The 19,226-nt window shown below is 45.0% G+C and overlaps 3 protein-coding genes across 4 annotated transcripts; 1 reads left to right on the top strand and 2 right to left on the bottom strand.

The window, feature by feature from the left end:
* Positions 1–280: 280 nt before the first annotated feature.
* Positions 281–5,615, bottom strand: pigu (phosphatidylinositol glycan anchor biosynthesis, class U). Its single transcript, XM_060068905.1, has 12 exons — positions 5,431–5,615; positions 4,683–4,747; positions 4,529–4,588; positions 4,290–4,352; positions 4,053–4,162; positions 3,537–3,637; positions 3,271–3,368; positions 2,924–3,078; positions 2,417–2,560; positions 2,164–2,288; positions 1,807–1,949; positions 281–1,539 (listed from the first exon to the last, which is right to left on the bottom strand). The coding sequence occupies exons 1-12, from the start codon at positions 5,558–5,560 to the stop codon at positions 1,426–1,428; spliced, it is 1,308 nt and encodes a 435-aa protein (XP_059924888.1). The 5' UTR covers positions 5,561–5,615; the 3' UTR covers positions 281–1,425.
* Positions 5,616–6,177: 562 nt separating this feature from the next.
* On the top strand, positions 6,178–9,378 carry psmf1 (proteasome inhibitor subunit 1). Its single transcript, XM_060068909.1, has 7 exons — positions 6,178–6,415; positions 6,728–6,880; positions 7,112–7,194; positions 7,322–7,495; positions 7,655–7,711; positions 7,808–7,969; positions 8,220–9,378. Exons 1-7 carry the CDS (start codon positions 6,287–6,289, stop codon positions 8,269–8,271), a joined length of 810 nt encoding a protein of 269 aa, XP_059924892.1. The 5' UTR covers positions 6,178–6,286; the 3' UTR covers positions 8,272–9,378.
* Positions 9,379–10,490: 1,112 nt separating this feature from the next.
* tmem74b (transmembrane protein 74B) lies at positions 10,491–17,055 on the bottom strand. Of its 2 annotated transcripts, none has more exons than XM_060068907.1 (3): positions 16,832–17,055; positions 15,849–16,139; positions 10,491–14,536 (listed from the first exon to the last, which is right to left on the bottom strand). In XM_060068907.1, the coding sequence occupies exons 2-3, from the start codon at positions 16,077–16,079 to the stop codon at positions 13,895–13,897; spliced, it is 873 nt and encodes a 290-aa protein (XP_059924890.1). In that variant the 5' UTR covers positions 16,080–16,139; positions 16,832–17,055; the 3' UTR covers positions 10,491–13,894. The 2 variants fall into 2 exon arrangements, with proteins under 2 accessions (XP_059924890.1, XP_059924891.1); XM_060068908.1 differs by lacking the exon at positions 16,832–17,055 and adding an exon at positions 16,526–16,684.
* Between the last annotated feature and the right edge of the window lie 2,171 nt (positions 17,056–19,226).

Genomic DNA, 19,226 nt, shown 5'->3' with positions numbered 1-19,226 from the left:
CTTCCTTTCACGTAAAGGGGGCGGTGTTTCAGATTTAAAAGACATTTCCACTCATGTAACCCATGTCCCTCATGCGAGAGATCATGCATTGATTTAGGGTCATTTTATGGTACTACAACTTCGTCTGAGTCTGAATAAAGAATCGGCAACAAAAAATGCCATGATGCATTCTGATTTACAAGTCATTTTCTGTGATCTAGCTCTATGCCTGACCGTTTTCCTGATTTATTCAAGAATTCCAAACCTGGAAAAAAAAAGAGATAATAAACAGACTACTAGGTTTAATAATAACCTGAAGTTTATTAACAACCCTTTTTATACACATCATTCATAACTTCTTTGATCATTTCCTAACATTCATCATCACCCCTTTAAAAAAGCACTGTTAACCAACATATCATTCATAAAACCTAACATTAAAATATGTACAGTATCAAAACAACGCATAGGAAAGTCCAGGCAAAACAAATAAAGAACCCAAAGCATCCAATGTAGAAAATAAATTAATAAATTAGGATTTCCTCTTGAGTTCACTGGGGACTTAATGTCCATTGGTGCGAATCCAGGACCAAAGAAAATAAAGTTTTAATCGGGCAACTGCTGCCGTTGCCAACACTGGGCAGAGAAATCCTTTGAAAGTCGTATTAGAAGAGATAGAAGAAACAGAAACGGTTATAATTAGATTTCCCTTAGCTATTCCAAGTTTCACAGAACTTCCTTTTCTAATGAAACCAGTATATCTTCTTCTCTGGATTGATCAGTCCAAGCATAATAGTCCACGAATCAAATTAACCATTAAACAACAACCATGCTGAGTGGTGTTGGAGTATGGTAGTAAAAGGATTTTAATGCACGGATGTTTAATGTTAGCTTAATAGCTGGAACTCCTCATAACATCCTGTTGGGGTTAAACTGAATTTGAGAAATTGAAGAGCAAACATTCAAGGCCTGCGACTGACAATAAATGAAAGCTAAACTTTGTTCGCTGTTGAGCTCATGTAATTGTAAAACATTGAGCGGAAGCATGCATAGTGTTACACCAATATACTTCTCAATATGAAGTCCATCTAGTTCTCAGCAATGACATGCAGAGTTAGCGAGTCTTAATTGGAATGAACGGCTCATACGAGACATTCTGTTTCTCTTTGAGGTTAACCACACTAGGAAACCCCTCAAGTGAGTCGGATATTTTTAAAATAAGAGGCTATGGGTAAAGAGGGCTGTCTTGGAGGACTCTCTGGAGGACTCTTCAAAATAAGATGCAAAGAAAGAAAACGGGGTGATCTAAAATGTCTGAAAACAGGCAGTGTGCGAGTGTGCGTGTGACAATACACTGCCCAGGTTGTTTCCATGACAACAACCTCTGCCACATAAAGGTCAGAGTTCAGGTGTGTGTGTATGTATTTAGTTGTGCATGCGTGTGTCTTATTTGAGCACCAGCGTGGCCTCAGAGCCGTCCTTCTTCTTCAGGTACAGCCCATTGGTCAGGTGGTGCTCCCTCCGCAGGAAGGCGTAGAAATAGTCTGAGACCAGCAGGATCTGGAGAGACAGGTTGAATGGTCAGACAGGCAGGGAGAGGGACAGACAGTGAACGAGTCAGAGAGGGAGACATAAAGGGAAGGAGTCAGATGGGCAGACAGATTAACAGATGGTGAGACCGACAAGGAGAAAGACAGGGAGAGGGGGAGACAGACAGGGAGGGAGAGAGGGAGATAAGACAAAAGGGAGGGAAGGAGACAGGCAGACAGACAGACAGACACAGACAAGGAGACCGACAAGGAGGGAGGGAGAAAGACAGACGGGTACCTGAGCCACACTAAATAGCAGTGTGATAGCGTAGTAGAAGTTGGAGTTGGCGCTGCCGGCATAGATCCAGAGGTGCCAGAGTACTGGGAACAGAGCTGAACACGCCAACAACACGCAGCTCACCAGGAAGATGTTCCTTAAGACTGCCATCAGGTCACAGCAGAAATACACGACATCAAGAGTAGAACACATTGGTTTATAATATGTTGGAGTACAATATATTGAGGGGGAGTGGAGTATTCTCGGTCACTTCAGATTAGACTACAACCTGAAATCGAACAAAAGTAGATTGAGGCAGAAATGAAACTATGGTCTACTAGTGCTCACATGCATGCATGAGCGAGTGTGGGTACTTACACCTGTATAAGTGGTTCCAGACTGGCAGGAAGGCCATGTAGAGGGAGAGGTCTCCCACCGTGGGGTACGACTTGAAAATGGCGATCAAAGCAATCTGCATGAAGATCAGAAACACTGGGTGTTCCCTGCAAAACACACACACAAATATATTCAGTGATCTGGTGGTCTCGGAATCAACAGAATGGGAAAAGAGAAAGTGGAAGCCGTGAATAAAAGAGTGTGTGCGTGTGCTTGTGCATTTGTGTGGACCTACTTGAGCTTGATGGAGAGCGGGAGGGTGTAGAAAAACACGTTGATCTGGAAGACGCAGAGGAAGAAGAGGCGGAAGTGGTCGAACATCTCGGCGAAGAAATACCAAAAGAGACCGATGTTCGGGGTCAAGTCCGGCACAGACAGACTGGAGAGTGAGAGAAAGACAGATATAGGGGTGAAATCCTGTACAGACCGACTGGAAAGAGAGAGAGCGAGAGAATGACTGCTGCCCAGACAGAGCTCCACACGTTCACCGCGGTCGCTGGTATTCCTTGGTCTGAGGGCCTTGGAAAAGGCGCTCAGGCGTCACGAAAAGAAAGCCACCTTTGTTTGCAGCAGAGTGGAACACTCAGTGTTTAGGAGAGAATGGCCAAACATAGCATTATACACCACTCTTCTCTAAATTGGGGACTTATTTCAATGACAGTGGCATAGATTACTATGGTGACATATAAGACAAATGACCACGTTTTAATCAAAAGAAAAGTGGTTTTGGGTTGGTCCTCACATGAAGCCGTAGACGGCAGGCAGGAAATCCCAGGAGCCCAACAGGAAGAAGGAAAGGCATATCAGGACGAGGAGGCTTCCCAGGAACATGAATAGGTACTGCAGCGTGTAGAACCAGAAGCTAGACCGCCTCACGTTCACCGGGATATACAGACGCTGTGGGGACATACACACACACACACACACACACACACACACACACACACACACACACACACACACACACACACACACACACACACACACACACACACACACACACACACACACACACACCAGAATGACGACTGCAATCAGATATCCGTATGATGTATGTGTGTGTGTGCTTGCGTGTGTGTGCGTGTTTACCTGCAGCAGGTAGAGCAGTGCAGGGACACATAGGGTAAGAGGGTAGATGGACTGGTAGGTGGCTAGCGCCAGGAAGATAGCACTCAACAAGGCACTTCCTGTAACACAATTAATCACAACCATCGGGAGGAACATTACAGCCAATCAGGATTATCCTGTTTTAACTGAAACAATAACTGCTCCCTTTTGTTAATTAAACAACAAATCCAGTTTAGTGTAGAGCCCGGCAGAGGCCACAGTAAACAGGCCGTAAATCAAACACCCACCTCTCATGGTGGACAGGATGAATAGGGCAATGACAGCATTGTTGAGGCCACAGGTGCACTTGGCTACACAGGACACGATGGTGAACGGATTCAGTAGGTAACTAGAGAGGGGGGGGGGGGGGGGGGGGGGGGGGGGGGGGGAGTCAAAACCACCAACATCATCATAAAGTACTGTATGATGGATAGATCGACCAGCCAGTTAGTAAAGTAAACTGGATATGATAGGAGGCTGATCTTAGCCATCATAGACCTGGGTGGACACGCCTACTTGCGATGCATGAGAAGGTTTTGGAATTTTAAACGGCTTGGAATAGCAAATCAGCATCACACCTGGTGGTAAAATGGTTTAATGCATAGAACAAGTTACTTTAAAGGGATGTTGCAGTACTTGAAATAGGATTACCTTTTTTCCTTGTTTATTGTATGTCCCACACAATTAAAGCTTTTGGTCCAGATGAAAGGCGCTATAAAAAGTTGATGTATTATTATAACTAATTAAGAGTAACTAGTACTTACAACATGGCTACTTTGAGAGGAATGTAGTACATTTCCGTGGGACTTCTGATGAGTTCGAGACAGTCCATGGGGATGCGATCAGCTTCCAGAGCAAATTTCTGCTTCCTGAACTGAGAGACAAGGTGGAGCGAACAAAACTTGACTCCAGCTTCCTTGAGTCAGCTGCAGCTCAGAAACTAACCCTTAACATCACCTATTATAAGAGTGTCTTTAGGCAGAAGATTACAAGTTCCCTACCACTTGTTTGTTGTAGTCCTTCACCGCCAGGTAGAGAGCCACAGCAGTAAGACAATCTGCTAGCTGTCAGGGAGTCAGAGAGCGAGAGCGAGAGAGAGAGAGAGAGAGAGAGTCAGATATGTTTTGACCACAGAGAAATCCTGTCTCTACAATGTTACTATGTTGAGGATTAAGTTAAACACCACATTCCCCATCACTGCTGTGCCAGTAAAGACTTGGCAGAGGTTCATCCTTCTCACCATGAATGTGATCTCTGCGTAGTCCATCAGGAAGTGGAAGAGGTAGATGACCATAGGGGTCTGGCAGAGAGACAGAGACAAAACATTATTATTAGATTCACCATGAACATACAGATTTACTGTGTGTGTGCGAGTGTGTGCTTGTGAGTCTGACCTCATGGAAGACATCTCCAGAGTATGGGGAAATGTCGAGGTCCAGCAGAGCCAAACCTTCCACCACTAAAACAATAACAACACATTAGCCTTTTCATGAACAGTCCATATGGATTATATACAATGCTGTAGCTTTCTGCTGAATCATAAAGACATTGGAGTACATTGTGTTGGTTTTGTACATCACCATAGACCTTACAAGTGAATATATTCATTGGTTTATTGTGAGAAACGTCCACCTACAAGGCTTAAGTGTATGCATTAGTGGAGATGACGGTCAGCGGTTCTGTCCACTCCATCACAGCATCATCAAGTATTAACAAGCGTCACGGAATTCCATCCGCAATTCACCTCAAATAAGCTTTCACGGTTCAGTTTCGCAAAAATTATTGAACTTAATTACCCATTAGAAAAACAAGATCTACCTTAGGAGATCCGATATATACGAGTGCTTAGTCAGGAGATGCATCAACAGAGAAAATTAACATTTGACATTACACAAGGAATACCAGCTTGTGTGTGCAATATTTATGTATATTTTTTAAAGTAAAACGTTATTGACATTCATTCAGGAGGACACAACCCGTCGCAATTCATTTGATCTACGATAGCGAGAGCAGATTTACGCAGGAAAACCTGCCTGGCAAGTCCATTATTCAAGCCAACAATAGCTGATGTTAAACCAAGCGAGCTATAGACAGCCTGTTCGACTCGGGTTGGGTACATTTGCTGAATTCAAATCAACTTACCTCTTTTCCAGGCATTTAAAGGAGAAACAACCTCTACTCTCTCTGAAAATAAATTCGCTAAACTTGTTCTAAAAAGCGCTGCACGAATTGTAACAGCTACAATCAAAAGCAGAGTCAAGGGAGCTGCCATCTTGATAGGAAACTACTCGCCCCGCGAAGGGTTTGATGGGAAATCGAGTTTACCGTTAACAGACTACGGAAATATGCATTCTTATTTATCTGTTGATTACTTGATATATGTTAAACCCTATAGCTACACACTCATTAAATAAAAAATGTCAACTAAGTGTCAAATCCTGTCAGCTTGGTCCAAACAACTAAAACCAACACACAACCACATCGTGTAAAGTAATAATCATAATAAATAACCAAAAAACATATTAACATTTACATTGAATTGCATATGTGTTATTTGAATTATAGCGCAAATGGAATGAGTTCTCTGTATGATGTGAATGACAAAGCGGAACATCAATAGAAAGTCTAGTTTCCCACCGGAAAATTAAACGGTCTGGGTCAAAACATATGACGATGGCAGTATGTTTTCAAAATAAAAACAACTACAACGAATTTATTAGAAAACCATCTACTTTGTCTTCCCTATATTGGTATTTTTTTTTTTTTAAAGAAACAATTAACATTAATTCAGTATAATTGTCAATCTATTCCGCCAAATGTTTTGAATGTCCTTCATTTTGAGGATAACGTTGTATTTTATTTGCAGGTGCCTGTAGTCAACTTTTATTTTGGAATTATCGGATCCCGGAGCTCTTTTCATTTTCGATTCTCCTGAAGGAGGAGTGACTCGGTGGTTATTATAATCATTTTTAATAACTTTGAATCTGCGTTAAGGACGATGGCTGGGTTAGAAGTGCTGTACACTTGCGTCGGCGGCAGAATCGACTGCCCACAAGACGCTGTGATCTGCTTCGTTCACTGGGAGATTATAAAGAGTGGATACAGATGTGTGGGCTCCGGGGACACAGTGAGTTTACTACTTGATAACTTGCGTGTTACTACTGAGCTTATACCACAGGAGGTTGAAAAGCCCCAGATCCCGTTAGTGCCTACATTATCTTGATTAACATTTGGAGCATTTGGTTTATGTAAACTGTTTTTATTTCGTTAAACCTGATGGTTGGCGCTGGTCTGAATTCCTAGAAAACAGTCGGATGATTTATTGTTGTCCATTCTGCCTCTAAACGGTCTGGTGTCTTCTCAACACCTCTACTGCATTCCCGGTACCACTGTACAACTGTACCATGATCGTCACCCCTCTCTCTACTCTCCCTCCCAGGCCTGTGCTGGGGACAGGCGCTCAGAGTTGCTCCCCGCAGGGTGGAGCGACAACAAGGAGCTGTACTCTCTGCGTTACCAAGGCAACAACAGCGAAGACCACATCCTGCTCAAAGCCATCACGGCCGACTCAAGCCTCATCTTCAACCTCATGGTGGGTTAACAAGGTTATACTTCCGTAGTTATACTGGTCGTGACTACTAGCCTCTGTGCCCTTGGTTGTGAGAGAGAGTTTATGCCAGAAATATTTTGAACACAGAGAGATCATGCTTCTACAATATAAACAAGTACATCAGATCAGCCAACACATCGTGTTTTTGTTTGTTTGTGTGTGTGTGTGTGTGTGTGTGTGTGTGTGTGTGTGTGTGTGTGTGTGACGATGTAGAGGTCTAGTACCCAGCAGGTGTCAGATCTGACCATAAGCATCAGTGAGCAAGTGGACGCAGACCAGCTGGATGCGTTCGACAGGTTGGACCGTAGATCCTCACCATTCACCATTAACTGAGCAAATAGCACGACAAATATGTGCAGTTTGTCAACCCAGTTTTTGCGTACGTGTGTGTGTGTGTGTGTGTGTGTGTGTGTGTGTGTGCAGTGTGTTCAGGGACATGGCTGGCCTGTCAGACATGGTTAAGACCCAGCTGCTGGCAGTAGTGGGCAAGGCCAGTGAACGGCCAGGAGGGCGGAGCCGCAGGGAGGATGAGGAGAGACGAAGAGGAGAGGACCCCCTGCGCATGCCCCCCCGTCGCCCCGGGTCACAGCAGCCCTGGTGAGTAATGTCACCGTGATGTCACCGAGATGTCCCATGGATAGTCCAGTGGTCAGGGTTTTGACCCCTACCCCAAGGTTCTGGGTTTAAATCCCCATTGTCTCCCAATCCCAGAGCAAGATGCCCCCTAAATCCTACCGGCACCTTCATGTTTTTCAGGCCAGACCACATGGTTCCTCCTTTCGCGACCGGGGGAGCTGACCTAGACCCGTTTGGGTGAGTCCCCCCCCCACCCCCACACCCCCCCGTTCCATGGTAATATAGTTATAATAATATGACTGAAACGTGTTTGGGTTGTCTCTGTCCCCCCAGCGCTCGTGGGCCTGGGGGTATGATCATGGACCCCCTGCGGTCGGGTTACCCCCGGTCCGGTCTGGACCCCTCCAGCGGGATCCCAGACATCCTGCCCCCCGGAGCTGTCCCGCCTGGGGCCCGCTTCGACCCCTTTGGCCCAGTCGGACGCCACCGGCCAGGGTGAGACACACACACTGACACGGACACCATACACACACACACACACACACACACACACACACACACACCAGGGTGAGAGAGACACACACACACACACACACACACACACACACACACACACACACACACACACACCAGGGTGAGTAACACGCACACACATGTGGTTTAATCATCCATACATACATGTGCACACACTCTCTCCTCTCTCCTCCACCAACATATGCTAATAATCTGTGTGAATGTGTTTCAGGCCAGATCCTGACCATATGCCACCTCCAGGATATGATGACATGTTCATGTAGAACCAAACCAGGAAGTCCTGCTTCCCACCCCCATCACTTCCGGTCTCCCCACCAATAGCAGGCTGGTCACTGGTCAAAAATCATCTGGTCATGGCCCCCCTTGAGGGGACTGGCCAATAAACACGGGTCTTAGAAGTCGGTGTGAATGCCTAGGTGCCATTTATATTTATATGGATTTGAGAATGTTATGGGCCAAAACAACCACACAATAATGTTTTATTTTGCACATTTCTTTCCATGTCCACCACCTTTCTTGGACGAATAATTTGAACCCAGTGAGACCGGATCATGGTTTAGGGGTCAGGGTTAGGGGTTCAGGGATGGGGTCTTGTGCCTCGACCCTATGAACACTGGAATAGAGTGTGACGAAGTCATGAGTTCAAAACCCAAAGGAGCAGAGGTCTAATCACCCTTGATAATGATAAGTATAGTGACTAATATGTCTTTAAGGCAAAGACCTGTAGCTCCGGATCCTCTCCCCACTTTAGAAACAAGCTGAGCGTTAGTCGTTCCCTCTCCTCCCTTCTTAAAGGGCCCTGTGCGAGCGTGATTGGCCATTACAAGCCATTCCAAAATCTGTCCTCTAGTGACATCATAAGAGGGAGTGTCCACCCATATGTATGATGGATAAATCAGTTTACCGGTCGACAAGTGGACTGTACCAACTGGTAGGCTTATCTCAAATATCCATATTATATAACATCTAGGGGCACACTCCCAATACCGATGTCACTAGAGGGCAGATTGGTAATCAAACTCTCACCTGTTGGTAAAATAAGGGCCTTTTAAAGACCTCCTTTCTCTTCTCCCCCTACTCTCCTCTTCTTATCCTCTCCTTCCCCTCCTCTCCTCAGCTGAGAAGGAGTGATCCTCACTGGTTCTCTTCTATCGCTAACAGATGAAATGTTCAACTGGCTTAGCTCATGTAGAATAACAGGCTGTTATCTGGTTGGTTAAACTGAACGGGTACCTGTATTAATACACAGGGTTCTGATTGCTAGAATTAACTGGGTACCTGAGTTTTTCATTATTGTTTTCTGTTTTTGTTGATTTGCTAATGGGAAAATATTTCATGCCAAACACTTGAATAAAACTTTTTTGTTTGTAGTTTGTTGTGTTGTTTGTCTCTCGCCGTCTCTCTCTTTTGCGTCTATCTGTCCCCCCTTTCTCACTCTGTCTGTCTAACTCTGTCCCCCCTCTCTCTCCCTATGTCTATCTCCCTCCTCACCCCCCCCCTCCCTTTTTTTTTTTACTGTAGAATAAAATAGACGGCACATTGCCACCTCGTGGTTTATCAGCAAACTGCCGCAGTAAGTTGCTCTTAAAACCAAATGGTCAACAGCGAGTGCAATACTAGGGTTAAACCACAGGGAGCGCTGTCCCTGCTCTCCCTCCACGAGTAATAAAATAAACTCGTTTTCTCTTTTTCCATTCTGTTTCTCTCCTGAAGTATGCCTTTTTCCCCTCTCAACTCAGTAGAAACAAAAGAGAGAGGAACATTAAGAGATGAAAACATCCCATCTAAACAAAGATGAAATGGATTGAGCGTGTGATTTATAGAAAGATCAATACAAAGCAAATGTAAGGTTGAAACAACCCACACATGCACACAGCCCTAGTTCAACACTCACCTTCACAGGTCCACACCACAACTCAACACATCCACCTACACATGTCCAGACACTCTGTATGTACACACACACCATACATAAACGTTTGTAATAATAAGGTATTTTATACTACACTATCGACTACACTATGCATAACATATATTCTATGAACACTTTACTTCACATGTTTACATGTGTATATCTTTTCTTGTGTGTATATATATATATATATATATATATATATGTATTCATGTCTACTCAACTATATAATGATACCATATATACCATGCTAGCTGGGGTAATAGCCGGGTCAAAGTCAGGAGTGATAGGTCATTCTGGTTTTCAAGGACTTTCCAAGATATTTGAGAACTGGTCCTGTGCACCACGCCTTGATATAAATAGAACGTTTCTATGGTAACCGAGTCCTACAGATTGATTTTTTGTGTCTTTGTGGCTTCCTGTTTGACCCTGACATGATCCTGACCGTCGTAGGTCGGAGGCTGTGAAGACCCCCCCAAGTATGACTACACGGGTTACTGGACGAAAACTTACCTTTTGTAGACATAGATTAACACTTAAGAGTGTAGATCTTCTGAACCCAGCCTGAGGTGATTTATATACAACATGTTTAATCCTGACAGCATATATACTGGATCATCCCACTATGTCAACATGTTACATTCCTTTTCCTGACTCACACAACATCATTCAGGATTCATGTTTTGGCTTTGCCTTTACAAAAAATAACATGTAAAAAAAAAATCACTTTTCACAACATCTCCTGGAGTAACATTCGGACTCCTCCCATCAAACTTAACATAACAATACATAACGATACCCCGTAAAATACTGGTATGGACTGTGTGTGTATGTTTTATTTGTACTATGTGTGTGTATGTGTTTGCATGCGTGTGCTTGGTTGTGAATGTTTGCTTGCTTTAACGTCTGTCTGTGTGGTTATATGTGTGTGTGTGTGCGTGTGTGTGTGTGCGTGTGTGTGTGTGCGTGTGCGTGTGTCTGTGCGTGTGTGTGTGTGTGTTTGTGAGGCTACAGTACCTCAGTACCTGGCTATAGGGCTCACCTTACCAACATCAGCATATATGATACACATGAAGAAAACAGACTGTCTTAAGGCGTCGTCATGGTAACATCTGTTGACATATCTTACAGGGAAGGACGAGAGATGGTCGTAACATGTCCGCTGGTCTCTGAGAACACAAAGTAGTCTTTGGACGCCACAGGACATTCAGGTGTCACATTTGTCCTGCAGTGATGGCCTTTCAGTTCGTCAAAGTCCTCTAATCCGAGATCAGATTGTGGTGCCGTTGCCGTGATAGCAGCAGCTTCCTGTGTATCTGGGGTTGAAGGTCGGGTCAGGTAAGGGCGGTTAGAGTCACACAACACCTGACCCCGAACATCTAACAGTAGCAACTAAAAGACTGCTGCTGATTGATACCCTGTAATGTCGCCGTGCAGGGTAGATTACATCGTTAGGGACCAGCCAATCCAAAAGCAGCGGGCTGTGTTGTGACAACACAAGGAGCGTCTCACTGTGAAACCCATCGGAATGTCTCTCACAACAAAACAATGTAGAGGACAATGTATAGGCTTTTATTTTCAAGGGGACTCTTAATTTGGTAATTTGGTAGTTTCATGTATGAATCTAAAGCCTTAGCATTGCTTTGTTATTATATCTGCTGGTCGCTAGCAATCCTTCTTCTATATAAATCTGATAGTAATCCTCGGTGATAAATTGTTTAATCCTTATTCAATCTAAAAATCTGCATTCACAGATTTATTAAGGTGAATATAAGCTGGCGGACTTAATCGCCTCTTTTTGTTTGTGCAAGAGCTAGCATTTCTGGTGGCTCTAGCTCGTAAATGTGCTTTTAGAGTAGAATATTATTATTAGAGTAACATTATATTATTACACAAGAATAGGGCTTTCTGCTCTGTTACTTAAAACAACCATAATCTTTTCTCCACTGAATGTATTTCATATATAAGTTTTGAACAATTATAAATAATATTTATAGATAACATTTATACTGTATATAAGTTATATATAATGTTTATAAATAACCTTTATACTGAATATAAGTTATATTATATTTATAAGTTATATTTATAGTTCTAAGTTATATTTAACTTTATAGATAACCTTTATACAGAATATAAGTTCTATATAACCTTTTATAGATAACCTTTATAATGTGTATAAGTTATTTATAACACTATAGATAACTTTGGGTTACTTAACGTAATCCCTGGTTCTTTGATAACAGAGTGAGGTGTTTCACTATAGGAATCGCCTAGGCGTGACCTACTAAAAATAATAATAAATAAATAATAAATAAATAAAAATAAAGCGTCTTAGAGTACCATATTAAGCGCTATATAAATTTCATTTATTATTATTATTATTATTACTACTGGAAGCTCCAATTGCACCACGTCTGTCCTTGACAGACAGGTCGGACTGTGCCACAGGGTCCCGCCCCCTGCACTTATACAGTCGACCCGCCCTCCTCAAATCATTCTATACCGGTTTCTTTCCGTGTAAATGCAAGGAGGGACGTGTTGGTGAAACACCTCACTCTGTTATCAAAGAACCAGGGATTACGTTAAGTAACCCAAAGTTATTTTTCTAACTTCGCTCGGTGTTTCACTATGGGAGATATAGACCACTCCCGTATTGCATATGTCTCCCGAAGCCATGCAAATTCAGCCAGGCAGCAAACATCACTTTGAGTCTGGTGAGATCGTCTCCAGCACGGCTTGAGAAACAGAAGGCCCTGAGACATCCAGCCTATAAAACCTTACAAAGGTGTGAGGCGTAGCCCAGCTCGCCGCAGCACAAATGTCACTCACCGACACTCCCCTGAATAAGGCCCATGAAGTAGCCATACCCCTTGTGGAGTGGGCCCTCAAGCCATGGGGGGGCTGCAAGCCCCTACTTTCATAAGTAAGAGATATAGCCTCCACAATCCAGTGGGACAGCCTCTGGTGGGACAAAGGCTTGCCTCTATGGGGAGTGGCCCAAGACCCGAACAGCTGATCCCTTTTCCGAAAAGCAGCTGACCGACTCACATATACATGTAGGGCCCGTACTGGGCATAATGTATTGAGTCTCTGCTCCTCCGCAGAGGAGAACGGAGGCGGATGAAACGCCGACAGTTCCACCGTGAGACACCTATGGGTCGACTCAACCACCTTTGGCACAAAAGCCGGATTGGGCCGCAGGCAGACCTTGGAGATCCCCGGAGCAAACTGCAAGCAGGAAGGACGGAGAGACAATGCCTGTAAATCACTCACACACTTAGCTGTGGTTAAAGTTAAGAGCAACACCACCTTCAGCGACACAAACTTCATCCCCACTGCCTCCAACGGCTCAAAAGGGTGATGAGACAGGGCATCCAGCACCACCGATAATATTACTTATTACTCAGCCGAACCAGGTTAAAAGCCTACCACTGCGTTAGACGACGGAATCCTTGACGGCCCGTCTGTGAACTGTTAAGCAGTTTATAAAGCTAACCTAGATGAGCTGAGGGAGCTTGAGTAGCTTTCTCACGGGAAAAAAGCGAGAAATTATTTGAGGAGGGCGGGTCGACTGTATAAGTGCAGGGGGCGGGACCCTGTGGTACAGTCCGACCTGTCTGTCAAGGACAGACGTGGTGCAATTGGAGCTCCCAGTAGTAGGTCACGCCTAGGCGATTCCCAAGGTGAAACACTGAGCGAAGTTAGAAAAAGAACCTTAATATACAGTACATAAGTTATTTAAATAAGCTTTATATAATGTTTATAACTTTTAACCTTTGTAGATAACCTTTCCATACAGTATATGATCTCTATTTCTAATTTATTTACTGTAAATAACTAAAATAATAGAAACCTTCTTTAGATCCCCGTTTTCAGAGCATTGTGCTCAGGATGTGCTTCTCCTCAACTTCGTGTATATTTCCTGGGCGGGTTGACCATGACCACGTTGTCACTTCCTGTCACATGTGCGGCTAGACCACGCCCTGCCAAGCACGAGCGGGTACGGAAACATCCGCCTTGCCCTCTTCCCGTCCAACCCCGGCGTTGCGGCCACTCCCCTCCGTCGTCGTCGTCGTGGTCACCGCGGTCGTCGCGGCAACCGGCCCCTCCCCGCCGGGCGCCGCCGCCAGCTGTGTGAGCCGCAGGTGCACCGAACCGTACGTCCGCTTGGGCCCGACGAAGCCCCCGCCCCTGCCCCCACGCCGGCGCCGCCCCGCGGCCCCCCCGTGGCACACGGACGCCATCAGCAGCACCGAGAGCAGCATGCCCCCGAGGGTGAGAAGCCCCAGCCCCGCGATGATGCAGCGGTCCAGGTGGGTGCCCAGCGCCGAGTAGTAGGCCTCCAGGCGCTCCATGCGCCGCGCAGACACCGCCTGCCGGTTGAGCAGGTGGGCGTCGCGGGGGATGCTGTAGGCCACCAGCACCAGCACCATGCCGCTCAGCAGGAACACCAGCGCCAGCACGAAGCCGTAGTCGGCCGCCCGGTCCTCCACGCTGACCCGCGCCGCCAGCTCCACGCCCCCCTCCTCCTCGCCGCCGCCCGCCTCCTCCTCGTCGCCGTAGGAGTGTGGAGGGGGAGGGTGGGGAGGAGCGGGCCGCTGGGGGAGGGTCTCCTGGAGAGGAGAGGAGGTGAACAGGGGGAGGGAATGGAAAGAATCCGTGAAACTGGAAGTCGGTGTAATTGTGTGTTCTGGCGGGGAGGAAAGGAAGAGAGAAGGGAGAGGAGAGGAGAATAGGAAGAGAGAAAGGAGAGGAGAATAGGAAGAGAGAGGAGAGGAGAATAGGAAGAGAGAGGAGAGGAGGAGAATAGGAAGAGAGAGGAGAGGAGGAGAATAGGAAGAGAGAGGAGAGGAGAATAGGAAGAGAGAGGAGAGGAGAATAGGAAGAGAGGAGAGAAGGAGAATAGGAAGAGAGAGAGGAGAGGAGAATAGGAAGAGAGAAAGGAGAGGAGAATAGGAAGAGAGGAGAGGAGAATAGGAAGAGAGGAGAGGAGAATAGGAAGAGAGAGGAGAGGAGGAGAATAGGAAGAGAGAGAGGAGAGGAGAATAGGAAGAGAGGAGAGAAGGAGAATAGGAAGAGAGAGAGGAGAGGAGATGGGAAGAGAGAGGAGAGGAGAAAAGACAGAGAGAAAGGGGAAGAGAGAAGAGAAGGGGGATAATCTATTCACCCAGCATGCTCTGGGGGCCTTGTCTATAGACAGTGATTTATAGCAACTAATCATTGATAGGCTTTCTACTCCACTAGGCTTGATCATCTGAACATCTGCCAGTAATATCTACTGGCAGATGTGGAGGGGGTTAAAACGATTGGGGAACGATTGTGGGCAAGCAGATGCTAAACTCAATTTAAGAAGTTGGGGTCTCAAAGAAACTAACCAAAATGGGGTTACAGGTGATGAATCGCGGTTTCGGGGCTAGGCATGACTTGATGATTGGTAAAGGTTTAACACAATGGTTTATTCAGAGATACAACGTAAACGGAGATGCACTCTGGAGGTGGTTCACGAAACATCTCCCGGATACAGGTAAATCTTCAGTCTAGTATGGGCGGGATACCTGGTATAGAAGCCACGTTTATAGGATCTGATTAATCTCCGAACCATAAACTGTATATTGTTTTCTTGACCACTTCTGCCAAAGCAGGAACTAGTCTGAACTGTTGTTGGTACTAAAAAAAGTGTGTGTTACAATGAGGTAGGCCTACTAATGTTAGCTTTGACATCTTGTGGTCTAATAAGACATAGAATAAATTAATTTACATCACAAGACAAAAACAATATGGGACGACTGATCTAGAACTGAAGAGTTTTGTTCTCCCAAGGTTCTGGGTTCAATCCCCTATGTCTTCGATCTACCTGTAGGCATGCTTGATGAATCTGTCGAAACTGAAGGGAACATTAGGGTTTGAAAGCAACAGGCTACTCACTTGGTTCAATGCGAGGGTGCAGGGTCGACCGGGCTGTCCTCCCTGTGGTCCACTGGGTTGCCCCTCATCCTGCTGGTATGACGCGTTGTCGAAGCCGCGGCAGGCGCCTCCCGCCCCGGGCCTGGTCGCTGTCCACGGTGCTGAGGTCGGTACCGGAGCGGCGGCGTTTCGCGCGCCGCCTCCATTCTTTCCGATCTCGCGCAGCTCTACGGCGTTGAAAGACGCTTCCATCGGACCCCGCGCGATGTGCTCATGTCGTTGGAACGACGCCTTCAGTCCGATTTATGTTGACTAACGAACACAATGCAGAAATGTCTGTTAGAGAAGTCAAACGATGCTCGCATGCACGCGCACACTCTCTCTCTCTCACACACACACACACACACACACACACACACACACACACACACACACACACACACACACACAGCCTCTCTCCCTATCCCTCTCTCTCTCTCTCTCTCTCTCTCTCTCTCTCTCTCTCTCTCTCTCTCAATCACACACAAACACGCACAAACACACACACTACATCAATACGGCTGGCACAAAAATGAATATGAAATAGTGAAAGCACGAAAGCAGTTTTTTTTTTAATTAAATTGCCTCCATAAAATATATTCCTAATGAAGCCAAAACCAGTCGTAGTATCGCTGCCTGCTGACGCGGTCTTTCCGCACCTCAACACAGCCGCCCCTCTCAAGCCGACCTTGTGATGTCATCACAAAACACGTCTGATTCGGGCTCGTGAGGATACCGAGGATCCGATCGACCAGAGATAATGTCACGAGGAGGCTAAGATAAGGGCTTGTGGTGATGGAGATGGACGACCACCCCCCACCCCCTCCTTCAAGGTCCGCCTCGCGACGCAATAACCCCGCGTCGTTAACGACAACGGCGGCCGCGGAGGATGATAACCCGCCTGACGTCGATACACGCGATGACTAAACAGATAGATCACAATGTCACAGAGATGAGACACTTACCTGGCAGGCCTATTGATAATCAGAGACATCGCGACATCGAGAGACCGGTTTGAATCCAGGGATTGAGGCTATTGCGAGGAAGAGCTGGAGAGAGAGAGAGAGAGAGAGAGAGAGAGAGAGAGAGAGAGAGAGAGAGAGAGAGAGAGAGAGAGAGAGAGAGAGAGAGAGAGAGAGAGAGAGAGAGAGAGAGAGAGAGAGAGAGAGAGATATCTGAGCTAAACTGACCATGCGCAGACTCAATAGCTGCTTTCACACAGTGTGTGTGTGTGTGTGTGTGTGTGTGTGTGTGTGTGTGTGTGTGTGTGTGTGTGTGTGTGTGTGTGCGTGTGCGCGTGTGTGTGTGTGTTCGTGTGTCTCTTAATGCGACCAGAGCCATTGATAGATGGGTGTTTTGCCGGCGTCAAACACTTGATTTTGGTTCACAAAATTCCAAACAGAGCCTTAACATTTTATATCTATTTAAACTCAATGAAAGCGAAATGCTTAATAACAAAACCCTTAACCCTTAAATAAAAAAACTTTAACTCTAATGCAAACTAATGCAAACGTCTTCAATAAGATGTGCAGCCCTTCTGTTCAGATTGGTACTACTTTATTTATTTTTAGCAAATAGGAGAGATGCTCTGGCTACCATTCAGGGGTAGACCACTTCCTCACTTTGTGCGACCTTATAGCTTTTTTATGACAGTAGGGCCTATACCCTATTAATAATGACATAGGCCTACCTTAATCTACCGATACGAGATATATTTAAGATATCCATAATAAAACATTAACTAGTACAAATAAAATACTTAACGATATTGTGGTAGAAATTAGTGAGTATATTCTATAGTAAACCATGATTATTAATAGGCTTAATATTTTAAATAGTGGAAAACACATGACGCCTGAGTCTGGGTTCACACCAGATGGGAGGTACGTAGAAATGCCCTGGGAACTGCGGGGTCAAGTCATGTTGACCTCCACCTTTCAGGCGTGGGTCATTTTGACTGACAAGGCTAATCCCTGCGTACCTCAGACCGGGGCACGGTTGATAACATGCTGAGACGAAGAGACAAGGCGGAAAACCTCATTAGGGACAAAGGGAACCTCCATTGTATTAAAGAAGTTCCTGTATGTGTATAAAGGAGGGCTGGGACCGAAGTCCAGCCAGTGACTTTGCAAACCCACTCAGGCTGTTGTCGTTGTTGCACGATAAAGTCTTTTGTCAATTCTTGCTCCGGACCCCTCGATTTCTTTTGCACTCTCTCTCTTAAATTAGTCTAAGTGTTTTAAATCTCGGTTAATCTTCATTAATATCTTCAATTAATAGTCAGAATTATATTTTGACTGGTCTGAATTAAATTCTTACTAGAATCAGATTTAATCAGGCTACAACTGAAACGGCTTGGCATACATGGTGTAGCCATTCAGATGTTTTTCTCAGCAGAGTCCAATCTAACTCCATCGGAGATGTTTGTAACTTCGACGGGAAACCATAATCAGCCCTTAACTTGTAAATTACCGACAGCAACGAGTAACATCAGTACAAAAAAATGCATTTGGTTAAACAACTGATCTTCTACTAATGCATCACCGGAATAGGGTGAGATGACCATGAATTGAGTGGCGATTCGTCCTGCCCTTTCCGGTAGACCCCATGGGACCTATGAGATCATAAATATGGGTTTCAATGCAGATAAAGTAAATATTTTCTGGTCCCAGTCTTTATATGCCCCGGATTACACATATGTTGTTTGTGGATTTTAAATTATATTTTTTCTTGCAAAGAAATCCTTTTTGATGACACCATACACCCCCACTAAAAAAATCCCCACGAAACCACTGCTCTTAGTCGAAGCCAGCTGTCACATGTAGAGGTCAAGAGAGATGAGAGAAAGAAAGAGGGGACAGTGAGAAAGAAAGAGAAAGAGAGTATCTGGACTCCCTATTACACACCAATGAGATAGACTTTCCTCCCATTAAACACTGTGTTCTGCTTGTAACCATTACCGTACACACAATTTATTGTAAGAGTGAAAGTCAAGTCCCATACGGTGTTTGCCCCCCTCTCCCTCTCCCCCTGATGAAGGCTAGCTCTGGTGCTGAAAGAGTAGGGCAGGGGGTCTTCATTGTGCTCATAATTCTTCGTAAGAGTGTGGTAAAGTCCTCAAAACTTTTTAAACGCTGGTAAAATGAATTGCAACAGATTGGATTAGAATTTTATGAATTGGTATTACTATATATATATATATATATATATATATATATATATATATATATATGAGATAAATGTGTTGGATTATTCTTTTTAAATGTCGGTCGAAGTGGTCATATATGTATATCATTTTATACATAATATGTATAAAAATATTAAAAATATGTATGCGTAATATGATATTACGCATACATA

Source organism: Gadus macrocephalus, chromosome 13 (assembly GCF_031168955.1).
Source record: "Gadus macrocephalus chromosome 13, ASM3116895v1".
NCBI classification, from domain to species: domain Eukaryota; kingdom Metazoa; phylum Chordata; class Actinopteri; order Gadiformes; family Gadidae; genus Gadus; species Gadus macrocephalus.
The sequence above is the reverse complement of the archived record's forward strand: the minus strand, read 5'-3'. Positions and strand labels throughout refer to the sequence as shown.